This window comes from Columba livia, chromosome 16, assembly GCF_036013475.1.
Source record: "Columba livia isolate bColLiv1 breed racing homer chromosome 16, bColLiv1.pat.W.v2, whole genome shotgun sequence".
NCBI lineage: Eukaryota > Metazoa > Chordata > Aves > Columbiformes > Columbidae > Columba > Columba livia.
In genome coordinates, this window is record NC_088617.1 from 974,131 (window position 1) to 992,190 (window position 18,060).

Sequence of the window (18,060 nt, forward strand, 5' to 3'; positions counted from 1 at the left end):
TTGTGTGAGCAGTAAACAATGACTGCCTGGGAGGTGATGGGACTCCCAACAGCACTCCCATTCATTCCCAGGTGCCCAGTGAGGACAGGTACAACAAGAGTGAGCAGGGGACACCACAATGTGCCCTCCAAAGCCACTGGGAGCAGGATTGGGGCACGGCGCTGTCAGGATGCTACTCACTCATAGAAGGGAGCCTCTCAGGACAGGTGTGGTTGGGGAAGTAGGTAAAGTCTTCAGGAAGAAACGTTGTGGCTTGTAGAAAGGTGTCATTGTGATTCAAATCAAGAGGATAATCTGGGGAAGGAAAATACAAAAAGAAAAGCTTGAGCTGCAGGTCTTTGTATCTTCCAGCCACTTCCCTGTGAGCAGGCTCCAAAGCCACCCGCAGCCGGACACGTCCCCAGCGGCACCAGGGACACGAGTCTCCAACTCGCCGCACAGCGGGACGCCTGTCTCCATCCCGGGGCGGGTGGCTCCCACATGGCTGGAGCAGCTTCAGCTACTTTCAACAAGGCTGTGCTGAAGAACACTTACTGTCTTCCAGTCAGAGTAGGATTCACAAACGTCACCTTCAGGTATCACAAACAGCTCAAAACAAAGGAGCACACAGCCCTTGGAAGGAAAAGCTACTCAGCACCTTGTCCCTGAAGGGCCATGGCACAGCAAGAGGGGTCACAGTCCTGCAGTGGGTCCCTTCCTACCATGGGCTCAGAGAGGGAAGCCCCAATGCCAGCAAGGACTGTGAGCACAGCAGCCTGCACAGGGAAATCCTGCCTCCTGTCCTCAAGGGATCAATAAACACTATCCAATTACACACAGCCTTCCCTTCAGCTTGCATCGTGCAAGAGCAGAGGAGCCCCCGTGCCCCAGCAGGGTCATGGCAGTGCCCAGCGTGGCACATTTCTCCAGCCCCCACGCTCCCCCGTGTCCTTTTACCTCCTGGGTAAGACCCTCCGGCCTGTTCTAAGGACATTTTCACATTACCGTGAACTTCTGCTTTCCACGGTAAGGTCACCAGATTTGCAGAAGGCAACTTTAGTCAAGCATGACCTTTGTTTTAGGCACTGGAAAAAGGTCCCTGCCCGTAGCAAGGCAGCAGGTGCTGCAGGAGGATGCTGCTCTCCCGGCCCCACGCTGCCCGCAGCCGTGTGGGGAGGATGCACTAACCCGGCAGCGCCACCCACCCGCATCCCACCCAGGCACCCGAAAGCAGAGCCAGAGAGGGAAGATACTGATCCCGGTGTTAATATAATCCTTGTGGCTACGGCACCACGTGCCTTCCAGATGTCACCACCATCCGTCATGCATCTGTTTTGACCTGCCCGCCAGGGAAGGTCACCCAAGGACTGTGTATAGCACTTGCATACATTAAAACTGTCCTTGCAGCCGGTGCTCTCCAGGCAGGAGGGGTACGAGCCCTCTCCTGCAGAGCTGGGGTGGACCTGAGGCCCGAGCAAAGCCAGTGATTTCAGAAGCAGTGGTACTGGCACTGCTGCTGCTAATTTAGGAGCCGTTTCCCCGTGTGCTGCAGACGGCAGGAGCACACAGGCTTTTGGAGGGCTCGGAGCCCCCGGGGCTGTGCCGGGACCACAGCAGGATGAAGGCTCCCACCACCGCGAGCCAAAGCGGTGCAGTGACTAACCCTCCTCCTCCTGGGGATCAGCTACTTCCTCACCCTGCGTCTGCTTTACTTGATATTTCCAGCCTTAAAAATAGACCAGGCTGGCAGTCCTGGCTGGATTCGGCTGGGAGAGGAGGTGACCCAAGGTGTCGATCTCTTGTGCAAGTCGATAATTCCCCTCCCGTGCCCATTCCTGGTCAGAGTGCAGCTGAACCGGCAGCCACACCACCCACTCCTTGCAGGGCTGGGAGGCAGGGACACAGCTTATATATATATATATAAATAATAAGGAAATAATCTTGCCTTTAAAAACTCTGCCAGCCCCTGCTGATGAGCCCCTGCAGCAGAGCAGCTGAGCCGAACGCCGCGGCACGGCTGCAGCCCGATGCCAGCCGCGCCTGGGAACCGAGACCCGCGTGAGGCACCGGGGACACGTCACCAGGGAAGGAACTCGCTCGATGTCACACCAGCCCGAAGGCAATGCCTCACCTTGGCTTACACCCAGCCACGTGCATTTGGGCTTTTGCTGTACCGTGTTTACACCAAAACCTGGAACCCTGTTATCAGCCCTGTATTACAGACTCTAAGCAGCCTGGGAGCGGGAGCCCGCAACTCCGCTCCTGCGTTCTGCCCGAAGTTCAATATATTATTTGTGGCAGATCTCCAGCCAAGTCACCTCAGCTCATGCTTGCATGGGCAGAGTGAAGCTGATGAGCGCAGGCTGCTCCACGTGCAGGCAGCCGGGCCTCTGTGCACACACGCCTCTATGAAGTTAGTGTTTTAAATATGAAAGCTGATCCTTGCACCGAAATTTGGAAGCGTTTACCCTCAGACCAGTCGAAGCTAACAAGTTGAATTCCTGGAAAGCAAAGAGGTTTTCGGCTCAGCATGCCATCATTTGAGGTGTTTCAAGATTTTCAGCCCTTATACAAGTTAGAAGCATTGGAATAAATTTTTTATATACGTATATATGTGTATATATATATATGTGTATATATATATATATATATAAAAATACAATTTTAATATATATACAGTAATTCTATATATCATGTATTTTTATTTTATATAATACATATGGTTTTATATATAAAAATAAAAGAAGTTCCTACCCTGCATTTACCAGCATAAATTAATTCCTTCAAGCAAGAGTGGTTCAGTTGAACTCATTTTCCAATGGAAATGCAATCTTTGATCAAAATGACAATTATTCGAGAAATACCTGAGTCATTCACGCTGCTGTTCCTCTTGGCATAGGCACTGCGGACCACCTGCTCGTACACCTGAGCTCCTATTGTTCGCATGTTTTCACGAATCATGATGCCTTGGGCTTGCATCATGAAGAGGTAGGTGTTCACTGCCGGGGAGAATAAAACAGAAATATTTCTATGAGCATCACCTTCTGCAGGAAAGGGAAATAAGAGTCTTTTGGAACCGCTCCCAGCCTTCTGCTTGGTTTCAGCTCCCTCCTGCCGGCAGGATCCCCAGGTCGCACGTGCCTCGGTTGCCCGATGGGAGCCGGGGAGGGCACAGGGTTGGGAAGCGGAGGCGTAAGGCACGTCTGGAAACCCGGCTGGTTAATGAGGGCAGCACGCCCAGCTAGACCTGACAACGCAGACTGTCATGCAGCACTGCAGCTCAAACACAGCACCTTTTGCTGCCTGGGCAGGGAGGTTTCATTAGGAAATGTCATTATAACAAGAAACTAAGCCGCACACCTGGAGAAGGGCATTCATTCCCAGACTGTGCAGCACCAAGGGTTAACACTTGGCAAAGGTTCCTCAATGGGCACCACAAAAAACATCCCACTGCCAGCCTCTGAACCCACCAGCATTCCGTATGTCCCAGAGCAGGCAGCGTGTCGCAGCAGCATGTGTCCCCAGCCAGGTTTCTTCCCCCCACCCTTCCTTCCCCACTGACCCCGTGCCCTGGCACCGCTCAGGCTGAGCCTGCTTGGGTTTCAGTTTCAGCTGACACCTGGTGCTGGCAGGGACGGGCCCCAAAGCAAACAGCAGCAAGGACAGCCCTGCGTCACCAGCAGTGCCCGCGGGGACGGCAGGACGGCCACCGCACCCCTCTGCGTGGCAGTGCCAGCACAGCCCTGCTGCAGGGGAGTTTAAGGCTTAAGAACAAAGGGGAAAATAAATCTTGATTCAAAACAGAGAGGGACATAACAAGGCAAATTCTGCACTAGTAATTAAAAAAAAAACAGGCCGAAAGACACTCCAGGAAGGCTGAAGAGGGAAACAGGTCAAGGAAATGACACAGACCCTGCACAGAGGGCAATGTCTGACGAAATGTGACCAGGAAACACCCCTAACAGACAGGTTGTTTTCTACAGCAGGCGTATCACAAGCTGTAACAGCCCGAAACAGTCGGCTGGCAGTGCCAGAAAGGCACAGTCATCGCTGCAGTCACCGGGAGCGCAGATCAGACAGGGCTCCCCAGAGGCGGCGCCGCGATGGGAGAGCAAGGGTCCCCCCAAACACCTCCCACGGTCTGCCTGCCCTGCTTCCCCCTTTCACACCCACGCACTGAGTCAGCCTCCAGAAAGGCTGCCCAGATGCATTTCCCAATCCCAACAGTATTTTGTTTTCATGCATCTAAGTAAATACCTGAAAGGCCGCTGGAGCACCAGGCCATGCCCAGAGCCCCCACATCATGCCCGGAGCCCCCACATCATGCCCGGCTGCTGCCTGTGCCCAGCCGGTCTCCCAGCCAGATTTTCAGCAAGAAGGGGGTTGGCTGCAGTAAGTGCTTGGCAACCAAACAGCTTGAAATGCAACTTAAAATGCCCATTTCCAGCCCCTTGCCTTTCCATACAGGCACCCTTTGTGGTGGAGCCAGCGACAGCACCTTAAGCCAGCAGTTACAACAGCAACAAGCAGGAGCTGCCTCAGCCAAAGCTGCATCCAAAGCCCCGCTTTGCCCACTCGCCTCTTCAGGGCCGGCTCTGCAACCCAGAGTGACCACCCGGCTCCTTAGTGACAGCTACAAAATAAACATGCTTTGGTGCAGTTTCTTGGCAGGATACTCCTATTGCAATGATAGTGAGAGGCAGCGAGAGCTGCTCCTGCTCAGAAAGATGAGGAATTCACTCCAGCAAATCCTCAGGGAATACGGCTTACAGAAAAACTGGCATTTTGATGTGGCACCACAGGCTAGAAATAAATGTAGCTGAAATTCCCTGTGCAAAGTCTCACACCCAGCCCTAAAACCTTCATATGCTCACAGTGGGATTCATCTACTGCTTGGAAATCAACATGAAACCACACTGCAGCTGCACCAGTGGTCCAGCCCCAGCACTTCCAGCATCCCTCCCCGCTACATCCCCAGCCTTGCCGGGCAGCTGCCAACCTGGAATTGCAGAAACGGGAGTCACTGGGGGAAGAATAAAACAAAATAGAAAAGAAGTTGGTGGAAATGGGTGATTTAGAGGTTAGCTGTGAATAAGTGAGCAATGCGGTCAGGCTGGCACGGCCACGGGTCTCGGGCAGGACGCACAGGGCAGCTGCGGCCCGACCTGCCCAGGCAGAGGGCAGGACCCCCAGACAGCCACGACAAGACACAGACGTTGGGCAGCTCCTCCTTCAGCTCACCAGCCCACGGTCACAGCTCCGCTTCGGTTGCAAAGGCAACATATTAAGGGCTGATACTTGGGGCACACAGTACCTGTGGACACGTTTATAACGTCTTGCCCAAAGACAGCATCCAGCGCAGGCTGCAGCAGGGAGCACCGTGAGGCTCTACCACGAGGCAGCACGAACCAACGCATCCAGGGATGGGAACAGCCTCCTCCAAAGCCGAGGAAGCACAGCAGGGCATGGGCTCATACAAGAGAGCGGCACCACAACCTCACCTCAGGGGTTAGAGACTGCCCAGCTCCCTCTCCAAAAACCTAAAGGCTAACGAGGAGCAGGGACACAGCTCCTCTCCTCTTTGCAGGGGGCAGCCAAAGGGTAGCTGAAGGCACTGGGGTTGCAATGTTTGTCAGAACCGGGCTGTTGTTAAGGGAAGGCAGGCAGCAAGCTCGTACAGGGTTTGAGTCCATGGCAAGGCATAACTCGCTGATGCTGAACACGTAATCCAGCTTTCTACTTCATTATGCCTTCTACTCGCTGGATAAAGCAGAACCAGGTTTGGTGAAGCATGAAAGAACGAGACGCACGTATCAGCATCCGGCCCCTGGTTAATTTGAGGAAGAGGGAGGATCGCGGGGCGCAGTGAAAGCGCCGGTTGCTGCCGCGGCGGGCAGACGGAGCCGGGCCTCGCCGCAACCACACGACACGCTTCGCTGGTCGGACTCGCACGGAGCTGCCGCGGGAATCCTGGCAGACTGCACAGCAGCCGCCGTCCCCGGGGAGCGCCAGCACTAACAGCGCCGCCTTTGTGCAAGACAGCACTCACCTTTTCATGTATTAAGCCCTTTACTCAGATAATCAAGGAGATACCTGGCCACGGATGAGCTGCGCTGTGAAGGTGCCACGCACCCAACACCAAGAAACCCCTACAACCATATTGACCCCAGCCCAGTGACAAGAGCCCCTTCCGTCCCCGAAACAGCTTGCCAACATGAGACAAGCTTCACAAACCCCATGCTTATCCGGAACACGCAATTCATTTGGGTCAGAAAACTGGATTTAAAAGCTATTATTGAAAACATTTCACTCCTCATACCCACATGGTGCCTAATTGGCTCCACAGGACTGCCATGGCCAGGGCTGGGTCTGGACCAACATTTGAGAATCACTGTACTAAACTCAAACCTCACCCCTCGGTTTCCTTTGCTTTTCATGAGCAAATTGGCCACATTTTAAATTTATTAAGCCTGACCTGGCTGACCCTGGAGAGCCCGGGGCCACTGCAGCCAAGCAGCAGCATCCCCCCGAGCCGGCAGCAGCGGAGCAAGGAGAGAGGAGGCGAGCATCCCCGCTGCCGGGGGACGGACACACACGCACACGCTTGGCCTGAACCGAGGTTCAGCCAGAAAGCAATTCTCTGTGTTGTGAGACATTGCTAATCTAATCACATAGGATGATCTTGAAAATTACACTGGCCTTCTGCCTTTATTCCATTTGGGCATGCAGCACTTCAGACCACATACGCACAGTGGTAACGGCTCAGCTATGGCCGCTGAGCAGCAGGACAAAGACAGCAGAGAGATTTCAGCTGCTGTCAGTAGCGGGGGTGGGGGAAGATGCCCCTTTTCCTACAAATTTCCAGCAGACCCTCACTACTCAGAAAACAAGCAAAAGCGAAGAAAGTGTTTGCCCAAATGACTGCCTTAAGATTACTCTTGTTAGATTGTTAATGGACAAGTCACCCTGCTGTGATTTAAATACGTGGAAACCGTGACATCAGATCTACAGCTTGCCACCAGTTGGAACACACGGCTGCAGCCCGGGGCCGGCGCACCCCTCGGGATGCTGCACCCCAACCTCCCTGCTCATATGCAACCAAGAGGGCAAGTTCTTGTCCAAGCCAGGAGTGGATGGAACAACTTCAACCAGGGAGGTCAAGTTCCATTATATAAATGAGCACTGAAGGCTTCCTGTAATCATTTTTCTGTTGGTATTTTCGGAGCACTTCTAATCAAGAAACAGCTGACTCTCTCACAGAAAATTAATTTCTCCATGATGATGTGTACTAGAAGAGGCAGCAGGGTAATTTGCAGCTCAGCAGTTGATTTGAAAGAGGTCTGACGTGATTCACACCAGCTACCGACACGGGAAGGGGACAGACCTGACACGTCTTGCTCCTGACCGCAACACGTTTGTGCTGCCTGCGGAAAGGACCTTCCTCCGGCATCCCCTGGCACGGGGGACGGCGCGGGACCCCACGGGAGAGACAGCCGCCGGGGTCAGGAAGAGGGGCCAGGCGGCTCACGCAGCCCTGCGCACCCCCAGCAGTATCAGCACCCAGCAGAGCGGCCAGGCTTTCCTGGGGAAGGAGCAGCTCTTCCTCTGCTTTGAGATTTAGGGCTTTTTGTCACATTCAGCATTGTTCCCCGGTTCATTAGTCCATCGGCGCTGCAGATGCACGGAAGGGCTGTTTGTGAGTTTATCAGGGTCTCACTGCAACGTGCTGCTTTCTCCTGCCGGCACCGGGGGCTCCGGAGCAGCGGGAGCCCATCCTGGGAGGGCAGCCCGCGCCGCCCCTGCCCCGGCAGCACCCAGCTCAACCAACACAGCCATAAACCAACGTACGACCGCGGACACTGCTGCTGAACAAACCACTTTGCCAGAGAGCAGGTCCGAAGAGCAGCGGAGCGGGCAGGACGCCAGCCCTGGGAGAGCCGAGGGGTCCCGCGGCGGCAGGGACGGGCGCTCAGGTCACCCCAGCACCCTGCCGGGGCCAGGACATCCTGCCTGCTGCAAACAGCTCCCACGGGGCCCAGAGACAGCGAAACCCGTAGAGTCACGTCTACGTTAAGCCTTTTGTTAAGCTCTCCCAGCAGATCCCCAGCATCAGTTGAGTTCCATTAGCAATACATAGGGGTTTAATCAAACTAAGTCTCCAAGGAACAGATAGACAGTTATGATAGTCCTAACTCATAAACAAGCTCTAATAGCTAAGAAATTTAGCAGCATCCCATCACTAATACACCATGAGACCTCTGTCTCTATTAGCCTTCGAGTAGCACCGTATTCCCCAGACATACAGAGTGCCAGAACAATTAAATAAGAGGTTTCGATTAGTTTTACAGAATTTAATATTCATGTCATCACTGTTACTTAGCCCTTCGCCTATAAATAGCAAAGGAAAGAATAATTTGATACGTTAAGTGGTCGAAGAATTAACAGTGCAGCAGCAGCACTGAGCTGGTAATTACAAATGAACCATCCCCAAAATTGGCAAGTTCGCAGCCCGCATGTGCACAAAGCAAGTGGGGAGGATGGGAGGCTGCAGTGGTGCTTGACCAAAATCTGGCTACTGAGAATTTGTATCTGAACTGTCTTAGACAAAGATGACCCTGGGGAGGCTTCAGCAAGGGAGAAGAAAATTCAGATTATTCCAAAAGTCCCCTACACATTAAGAGAAGAACTTTCAGGAGCAATTCTACAGCTGGCTGAGCTAAGCTGTTTGTACAAATGACTTGGAAGAACACTGCACCAATTTTAGGACACGCAGCAAGAGAAGCATGACATGCTCTGCATGCATGGGAAAGCTCCAAAGGCCAAGGGAACTCATGGACCATTTCTAGCACCAAGGCACCTGTGGAAGGAGCCCTGCAGCAGCCAGCGCTGGTGGTGGGTTGAGCCCCCGGGCAGGGAACAGCCCCACACCGGCACACGGACCAAGCTCCCCACGCGATGCACACAGCTGACCCGTGCAGCAGCCCCACGGGACCCAGCTCCCCACGCGATGCACACAGCTGACCCGTGCAGCAGCCCCACGGGACCCAGCTCCCCACGCCATGCACACAGCTGACCCGTGCAGCTGCCCCACGGGACCCAGCTCCCCACGCCATGCACACAGCTGACCCGTGCAGCTGCCCCACGGGACCCAGCTCCCCACGCCATGCACACAGCTGACCCGTGCAGCTGCCCCACGGGACCCAGCTCCCCACGCCATGCACACAGCTGACCCGTGCAGCTGCCCCACGGGACCCAGCTCCCCACGCCATGCACACAGCTGACCCGTGCAGCTGCCCCACGGGACCCAGCTCCCCACGCCATGCACACAGCTGACCCGTGCAGCAGGGCAGCAGCACCGAGGACGGCTGTGAGCTCACACCGGGCTCTGCAAACCGCAAGTCCAGCTCAACTCCCAGGCTCCGCTGCAATTCCTCTCTGCGAGGAAGGGCATAGTGACATGTGCAGGCTGGAGGAGAGAGCATAACAAGCATTTGCCCAAGTTAAATATTACCCTTCCTAGCGAGATTCGGACTCTCCTGCTTTAATTGCTGTTCAGGAGATGCAATTGCACATGACTACATCTCCTGTTTTATTTTTCAGCCCTCCTTCATGACAATGGGCAGCTCTCCCCCATCTCCAGCCAGCTTGTCCTCCCCCACTTGCCGCCCTTCGCCAGGGTCAGCGCAGCCGCTTCCAAGGAGAAAAAGAGCATCAGCTGCCAGCAGATCTCTCCACACACAGAGCACAAAGCACAGCGCTCGCTGGGCACTTGCGGGCACCGCACAGTTAAATGTGCAATGAAAGGCCCTTCAGCAGGCAGGGTGAAATGGTTGCTAACCTCTCTGGCTGGCAGCACGCAGCCTGCTGCTGGCTACCGACAGCAAACATCTACAGTCCAGCATTTGTTCCTTCGGTTCATTAGGAGACAAAGTGGAGCGAATTCCTGCATCCCGGACACCGCCTCGGAGCAGCAGGAATCCTGACGCCTGAGCCCGATGCTCGTGTAGGATAAGGATGAGGAAACAGAGGGAGAGCTTCAGTTAAAAAAGCAATAAACGAGAATTAAGTGAATGCTTGGGCAAGCAGGGGGGAGGAAGAATGGGCAAACGCTCCCCAGCAGTGCCAGTGGAGCAGGAGGGCAGGGAAGGATGTGGCTGCTCAGGATGGCTCCTCAGCTCCAGGTCGTGGGAATGGGAGAGGAAGGAAATCCTGTACTGCAGGCACCCCCACCAACCTGGACATCCCGCTCGCCAAACAAGCGGACTCAGGACACGCAGGAAGAGGGGGACGGGGGAGCACTGCTGCCCAGGAACTGCATCAATAGGGAGTTTTCATCAGTTGAAGCAAACTAGACTACAGCCAGGTGGATTTGTATTTAAAATTTCTATATACCTCACACACCATTTAAATAGATACTGAAATCACCAATTTGTTAGCTTTACAAATGAGGAGATCAACTATACCCATTGGAGAGTATAAAATGGAAAGATAAAACCAACTTAACGGAGTCATGGATTTACTGACTCAGTTCACACAGTACAAACTGCACTATCGGAAGCTTTAACACCCTGACTTTGATGGAAGAAAACAGGACTGTTGCTTAGGATATTCCCCCCAAAAAGCACAAAGACCTGATTTTTGAAGCATGTTTTACAAGTTCAGTGTGGCTGAACAAAAAGGGTTATCACATGTACAGCCTCATGTCTGCCGCAGCTGAGCTGTTCCAAGGGGGGGCCCAAGACATTGTTTCTGGTCAGTGGTTTGCTGGACCATCCCCGTTAACACACATGAAACAATACACCCTCCCAGTTGTCATGCTTAAACACGGGCACAGGATTTGTGGTTACAGCATCCAGGACAGCATTCATTCTTCTCTTAATTCAGCAAGACCCATGGCACATCTTCCACTGCCATTTATGGCTAAAGCATGGTCCAGCTCCTATTTATATCTTCTTTGCCTCCGGGAAAAAATAAGTTACCCCAGGGAAAGTCCTGCTCCCTGCCTGGTTTGCCCAGGACGCACTCACCCCAGGGGACGCTCCTTGCCATCGGAACGGTGAGACCCAGAGCAGAGATTTGCGTCCCTGCGGTGGGTTTGCCAAGCGGGGGCTGCTTCGTGTCCCCACGCTCAGAGCCAGACGTGCCGGGGGGGACACGGCGGCCGCCCCACGAGAGGTGCGGGGCGGGTCGCACAGTGCAACCCTCCGCCTGGACCAAGGTGTTTATGCTGGAAATACCCAAGCGTCGTGGTGACTGCTCCTATCAGCGGGGTAACATCCACCACCAGAAGCCACAGGCTGGCATCTGCCCTGACGTGGGTGTTTGGACTCCTTGCTGGGGGTAAAAAGCCCAGAGCCAGGAGCAGGCACCGCAATATTGCAATATTGGTGAAAATAAAATATCCTGCAGCTTCAGCCTCGAGTGTACAGAGGCTGCTTTGCAGCACTCATGATTGCACCATGGAGACTGCATCCAAGGAGAGATCCCTCTGCAGCAATGTCCCAAGACTGTCCCTGTTGTGGTTTCTCTTCCATAGGTTGCCAGGTCCCGGGACACCGGGCGTTGGGGCGGGCGGGGAAGGAGCAGCGCCACGGCCCCATCCACGCTGCCCGGAAACGGCAGCCCCCGCCGCTCCGAAAAACCTCTCCAAGCTGAAATTCTTCAATCACGTGGGGTTATTGTTGTCCAGGATTTTAAAAGGCAGCAGCCTGGAGCTCCCTGCCAAGGGTACTTACACCGCACAGTGCCACTAAGATCCACAGCAGCTTGGCCTCCGCAGTAACATTACAGAGCTGTTCTTGTCTGCAATAATTAAAGACTGCACTGCAAACAGTCGGTACAGCTGCTGCGTTCTTATAGAACAAAATAAAAGCTATCAGAGAGCATGCAACTTTGAACTTCCAACATACAATTACCTACGGGACTTTGTAAGAATTCTGTCCCAAGACATTTATTAGCTTTGTTGTGAGCTATGTAGCCTTGGAATACCTAACATTTTTATATGGTTTTCTTCCGCTTGACAAGCAAACTGGCAATACAGCTGCTGTAAATGAATTAACCAATTCCACTCTCAGAGTAGGGAATTACTTCACTGGAAAGAATTAATCCCTCACCTATGAACTTATTTAGTGCTTAACTAAGAGACTACACATCAAATCACAGCCTGCGCAACACCTCCCTGTGCGTGAGCAGAACAGCAATGGTATGAGAGCCTGCCTGGGACACCCAGAGCAGGGGATAATGGAAAAACCCTCCTCTCCATCACCCCACGCCACAGATCTCTGCCATGCGCTTGGGCCCGGACCCCTCTCTGGGGACAGCAGGGAGGGACATGCTGTGCCCCATGGCCTTGCCCCATGGCCGTGCGCAGGATCTCACTCCTCTCCCTCCCTCTGGCCTTGTCCCTCCTGCCCAGCCATGGCAAACATTTACCAACAGCGCTGCTGCCCTGGCGCCAGGCATAAGCAAACCCTAAACCTTATCACGGGAAGGGGGGAAACCAAGTGCCCCACCATCAGAAACCAGATTTGCACCACCCTTTACCACAAGCACCACGCTTGCAGAATTGTGCTTTACATGCTACCATTGAGTTACATATTAATCCTAGATAAGCAGAATAAGGCTATCGAGTGAGCTCAGCAAGGGATGAGAGCGTCTGCAGCCCCGAGCTAACCAGGAGTCAGGACTGCTTGGGGCTGCCAAGCTGGAGTTCTTTCCTACTGCCCCCCAGCCCTGGAGAAGGACGAGCACATGCAGGGGCACATCGGGGAACAGAACGAACCCTCTCCCTCCATCCCCCCGTCCAGAAACACCTTTAAGCTCCTCACGCACAGCAGCAGCTGAAGTTTCTCCGAGTTGCGTGTTTACCGAGGGATCTGAGCGCTCACTCATCCCCATGAGCAACAGGGCGGGAGCGGGGGAGAAAAAACAAGTAATAAACTAATCCGATTCACCCAGAAGTCAGGCTCTGCAAACAGGAGTCAGACATCTCCCTACCCTGGAACAGATAAACACACTGCGAACGGGAGGTCGAGCAGCTCTCCCCAGCCCTGCGTGGGACATGTGTCCCCCCACGCTGCAGAAACCCTCGCAATAAAGAGGCATCACCTGGCAAATGAGGAGGGGAATTAATTTCTAATAGGTGGGTGCATCCATCCGTTTGGGTTCAGGAGCAGGGTTTAGACACGGTGGCTCTGGGAGCCCGCCCATGGGAGCGCAGCCCAGCACCCAGGGGCTGCTCCAGCCCGGCGACAGCTGGGCCTGGGTCGGCAGGAGCAGCTCCGTGCTTTGCCATCACAGCAGAAGACCAAGCTCTGGGAAAGCTGGGAGCGCGCTGGCATCCTCCTGCACAATCAGACCCTGAGCAGAGGCAGGACAAGGCACTGAGGCCCAAGGGGACACTCAGCGTGCAAACAGGGAGGGTAGGATGGTCGGAAACACCACCCCGAAACCAAACAGCGGGCACCTCCTGCAGCAAGGCAGTGCCAGTCCCCGCGGCATTGCCCTGCCCTGGGCTTTCGGTCTCAGACACACAGGAAAGCTGTTGTGCTCACCTGAAGCTGTGGTGATCCCAGCCTGGGCTCCCCTGCCCTTACCCAAGCAACTCCCTGGACCATACACAGAGCTCAGAGGTGTTTTTGACCCCTCTCTATCCATTTCAGAGTCTCCTCAGCCACATCCCCAGATCACTAGCAGGAAGTTAAGAGAAGCGCATCAAGTTTGCCATGAGGTTTTGGGGACAGCTATTTCTTTGGCATCTTAAAGAAACACACCAAAACACCACATTTCTCAATGTGCATCTCATGAAGCCGCACCAGAGCGGCTCCCCAGCAACCCCAGGGCTGGGGTGGGCAGCGGCAGCATGGCATTGCCCCGCTCAGGATGGCTGGAAGCAGAGCCAGCTTCATCAGGGGCTTAACAACCTCCTCCTCTCCCTCTGCAAACACCCCCCGCACTTCAAATGGGCAGGGTTGGCTATTGCAGACACCCCCAGGTCTGGGAGGGCTGCAGGGAAGGAGCAGGGCAGGGGGAAGGAGCTGATGAGGGCTGGGGTCCCAAGCACCCTGCCCGCAGCAGCCCCTCCAACCCACCAAGCACAGCAACACGGCCACCCATCCTCCTCCTCCCAGCTGAGGAACCAGCCCTTCCCTCCATGGTGGGAGATTTTAGATTACGAGATTTTAGATAACGAGATTTTAGATTACACCAATTTATCCCCTCAAGTTACTCGATTTGCCCAGGTTGTGTTTGTTTCTCCAAGGTATTACAGCTGAACACCATCCTCCTCCGCCACCCAGCCAAGCCCTGGCAACGCTTTGCAAACACAGTCCTACAAATGCCAGGTTCTCTTCAGCAGCATCCTGCAGTTTGGGGGATTTTCGACCCGGTCCCAAGGCGGATGCACATGCAGTGCCCCGCATGCAGAGCGGGGACGCAGCCGGGGAGCGCAGCACAGGGGAGAAAGGGCTGGTGTCAGCACCCGCTGCGAGCCCTGCTTTGCTATCAGCTTTCTGCAGTGCAGCAGCAAACGAGACAATTACTATGTTGACTGGCACTTTTTTCGTTAGGTGAAAGCAGGGCTAACAGAGCACCCTGAAGCTGGGAAGGCCCTCCTGGCACAGCTCCCTCCATCTGCTCTTACCAACCCAGCAAACAGAACAAGACACCCCATGGCTGCAGCCCAGAAACTGTAAGACCACTTGATACAACCCAAGACACCAGAAAGCTGGTGCTGACGGGATGATTGCAAGCTAGCAAGCCTGCTGAGGCCTCTGAAACACAAAAGGATGCTTGACCAATCTTCACCTGTAATTAGAAATGCAAGTTAGGGCAGGATGACGGACAACAGGTTTGTGCTGGAGGAGAACAGAGGCAAAGCCTCATTTGCAGGTTTGATTAGCAATAAATTAAACATGGGAACACTTTCCACCTGGCTGTCACACACGAGCTCGGCCGGCCCTGCACGAGGGCTCAGGACACGCTCCTCCAGATGAGCATTTGGCTGGGTGGTGTTTGCTGTTCTCAGGCAGTGCCGACAGTCACGTCCGCAGCGCGGGAGAGCCCTGAGCTGCGGCTGCCCTCCTTACGTCGAACGGCAGCAAGACAGAAGGTGGTTACTGGACTAAACTTCTCTTTTTAAGAAAGAGGAAAGGTGATTTGAATAGCCGGTGTGTTTTCAACAGCTTGCTCAACTAAGTCAGGACAGCTGGCTGCGTGCAGGTGGAGCGGTGCGGGGCGTGCGGGCAGCATGCTGATGTGGACACAAGGACAGGGCACCTGCGGCACCAACGCACCTTGCACAGCAAAAACCCTCGTCTTGCAAGAAAGAGACAGCTGTGCACCTTGGACAGCCTTGCCGTACCACGCCAGGCCAGCACAACAGCTGTTCACTAGAAAATCACTTTAAACTTGCCCCACTATCTGGTTACAGCAACGCCTGGGTCCACCTTGGCACACATGCAGAACTCAGCCCGGTGCAGCAGGTCCGCTGCCGCGCCCACCACCCCGCGCTCCCGGGGCCCAACTGAAGGTGACAGCCTGACTGCTGAAAGCCAGAGCACCTCCCTTACCTGCCAGCATGGAACTTTATGTACTAACATCTGGAAGCATGGTTTCAAACTGAAAGCCAGGAAAGCAAAGCCTTTGTCCCCCCAAATCCTCCAGGATGGTCAGTGACTAACAACGTACCTCCCCATCGCTTCAAACTTTTCCCACCTGGTTCTGCATTTTGGTCAATGCTGCAGCCCCAAACCTGCCTGATGAACTACCTGGCTCTCTGAAGCAAGCCTCACCCCAGAAACACGCTCAATAATATTCTCACTCAATAGCTGGTCTCCAGGCTGGCATTTTCGAGGGCTTTGATCCATTTCAAATAAGGCAATGAGCTTAGCCCTTGATTAAATACATAGCATAATCCACCTAAATCTTGTTAGCTGAGAAGCAAGTCGGTCTTCTCACTAGTTGCGGGTGGCGTTGTGTTTCTCTGCCAGGCAGAAGCAGCGGGGCAGCCGGTGATGGCCACGAGAAGCCACACTGCTGGCCACGGCCGCGAGAAGCCACGCTGCTGGCCACAGCCACGAGAAGCCACGCTGCTGGCCACGGCCGCGAGAAGCCACGCTGCTGGCCACGGCCGCGAGAAGCCACGCTGCTGGCCACGGCCGCGAGAAGCCACGCTGCTGGCCACGGCCGCGAGAAGCCACGCTGCTGGCCACGGCCGCGAGAAGCCACGCTGCTGGCCACGGCTGGACCCGAGGCACAGGATTCCAGGGGATCCTTCTGCAAAGCTTCCCCCTGGAACAGGCAAAAGCCACCCATGGGTAGAGCTTGCCCTCTCCCTCTTGGGGGGCACAGGTAGGGTGCCTACAAGCTTGGCCCTGTAGCCAGGGCAGTGGGCAACCAATAGCCAGCAAAGCGCTAAAAAAAATCCACAGCAAGAGAAATGGCTAGTGTAAAGGAAGCCATGCTGCAGCACGGCAGGAGGATGTGCTGCAGCTCTGGAGGAATTTCACACCATATCGGTTGTGCTTCCCCTTCCTGGGGAGGAAGGAATGGGGAGCACAGCGCTTGCAGAGCCCCAGCAGAAAGAGCCGGGTGCCGAGCGGGAAGCATCCCATGACGAGGGTGACTATCCCGCTGCAAACAGGCTGGCGCTGTCCCCAACACCGGGACACAGGACAGCCAAGCAGTTTAAGAAGTCTGGCAAAAATAAACCTGCCTTCCACAGGCAAGCCCCACTCCTCTACTGCTCAGCTCTGGTACAACCGCATATACTTACAGGTGAGTCTTTCAAAGCATGCAGAGGCGAACACCAACTCGGGAACACTATGCGGATGCTGTTCCCAGCCCTGAGGATGCTCTTTCCCAGCCTGGGGCAGGAGGCAGCACAACCCTGCTCCCCACCAGTGACTGCCCCTGCAGCCGCTTCCACCCAAACAGAAAATCACACTAGGACACGGGACAGCAGAGGTTTGCTCCCCAAGATTATGCTGTATTTATTACCTGAGTCATTAGGAGACAAATTCACTGAAAAGGGTTCTTGCTCCCTGTCTCTCTCCAGGTTTCAGCCCCAGCAGGTAGGGAGCTGATCCTCACCTGGAGGCAGCAGCCCTGCAAATCCCCCCCATGCTGCACAAGCAGCTCCAGGGCTCCCTGCAGCAGCCAGGCACGTTTCAACAGCCACGGGAAGGCTTTTGAGTTAATTTAACCACGTTAACACGTTATGTGGCTTCTGTCATTTCAATTACCTTAAAGAGCCCAGGCACAGATCTCAGGGGGTGCAGAGAGGAAGAAAAAAACCACTCATTTAAGGAGGGGATTAAAAAAGAAAAGTCACGGGCACAATCCCAAAGGACAATCCCAGGCAGATCAGGAAGAAAAACAACTTTGCAGGATTTCAAAGCTAAAAACCAGAGCAGCCAACAGAGGCGATACCTGCTCTAATGAAACACTAGCTAGGAAGGCTCGGCGGAGCAGATCTCGCCAGTCACCAGCTGGCATAGCCGGAATCGGCCTTTTGGCATCGGTCTCCTCACCCAGAGCCGGGCAGGGGAACTGCCCGCAGAGAGCCGGGATGATAAATGACAGCAGTTGAGCACTGCAGGGGCATTTCACCACTTCAGAGGCTGCTGCTATAACAATCTTCTCTGACTCAGCAGCTGAAAGGGACGCCGGGAAGGAAGCACCATAAAAAAAAAGAGTCATGCATTATTAATATGGACTCTGGCAGCAAGACATGAGTTGGAAAAACACTGAGGGGAAACAAAATAAATACGACTGCAGAATAAAAGCGAGCGGCGCGTGTGGAAGCGTTTCACACCGCTGCGCTCGCAGGGCCGCGCGGCTGGGCCACCCTGAGCCCCGCGGGGACGCAGCTCCAAGGGAGCCCTGCGCTCGCACGGGAACGGCGCACCCTGCTCTCTGCCCGGCAGCAGGGTGCTGCAGCCCCAGCACAGAAAACGCGCACACCGCAGGCACGGCCCGCGCTAGCTTCAAGCTACAACAGCTCTGGGCCCTCCTGCTGTGGGATAGAGCCCTTTGAGCTGCTTTATTCACCTGCGGTCTGTGCATCGCTTGCCAAGCCCC

At 54.6% G+C, this 18,060-nt stretch overlaps 1 protein-coding gene across 3 annotated transcripts in view; it reads right to left on the reverse strand.

The window, feature by feature from the left end:
- B4GALT5 (beta-1,4-galactosyltransferase 5) overlaps positions 1-18,060 on the reverse strand; it is a 34,583-nt gene that overhangs the window by 8,070 nt on the left and 8,453 nt on the right. Inside the window, exons 1-3 of one of the 3 annotated variants that reach the window (XM_065031796.1) lie at positions 9,818-10,153; positions 2,844-2,978; positions 181-294 (exon numbers count right to left, since the gene is read on the reverse strand). In XM_065031796.1, coding sequence (XP_064887868.1) covers positions 181-294; positions 2,844-2,978; positions 9,818-9,881 — 313 coding nt within the window. In that variant the 5' untranslated portion in view covers positions 9,882-10,153. Of the gene's footprint in view, positions 1-180; positions 295-2,843; positions 2,979-4,236; positions 4,280-9,817; positions 10,154-18,060 lie in introns of those variants that run through there. The other 2 variants (XM_065031797.1, XM_065031795.1) reach the window with 2 other exon arrangements.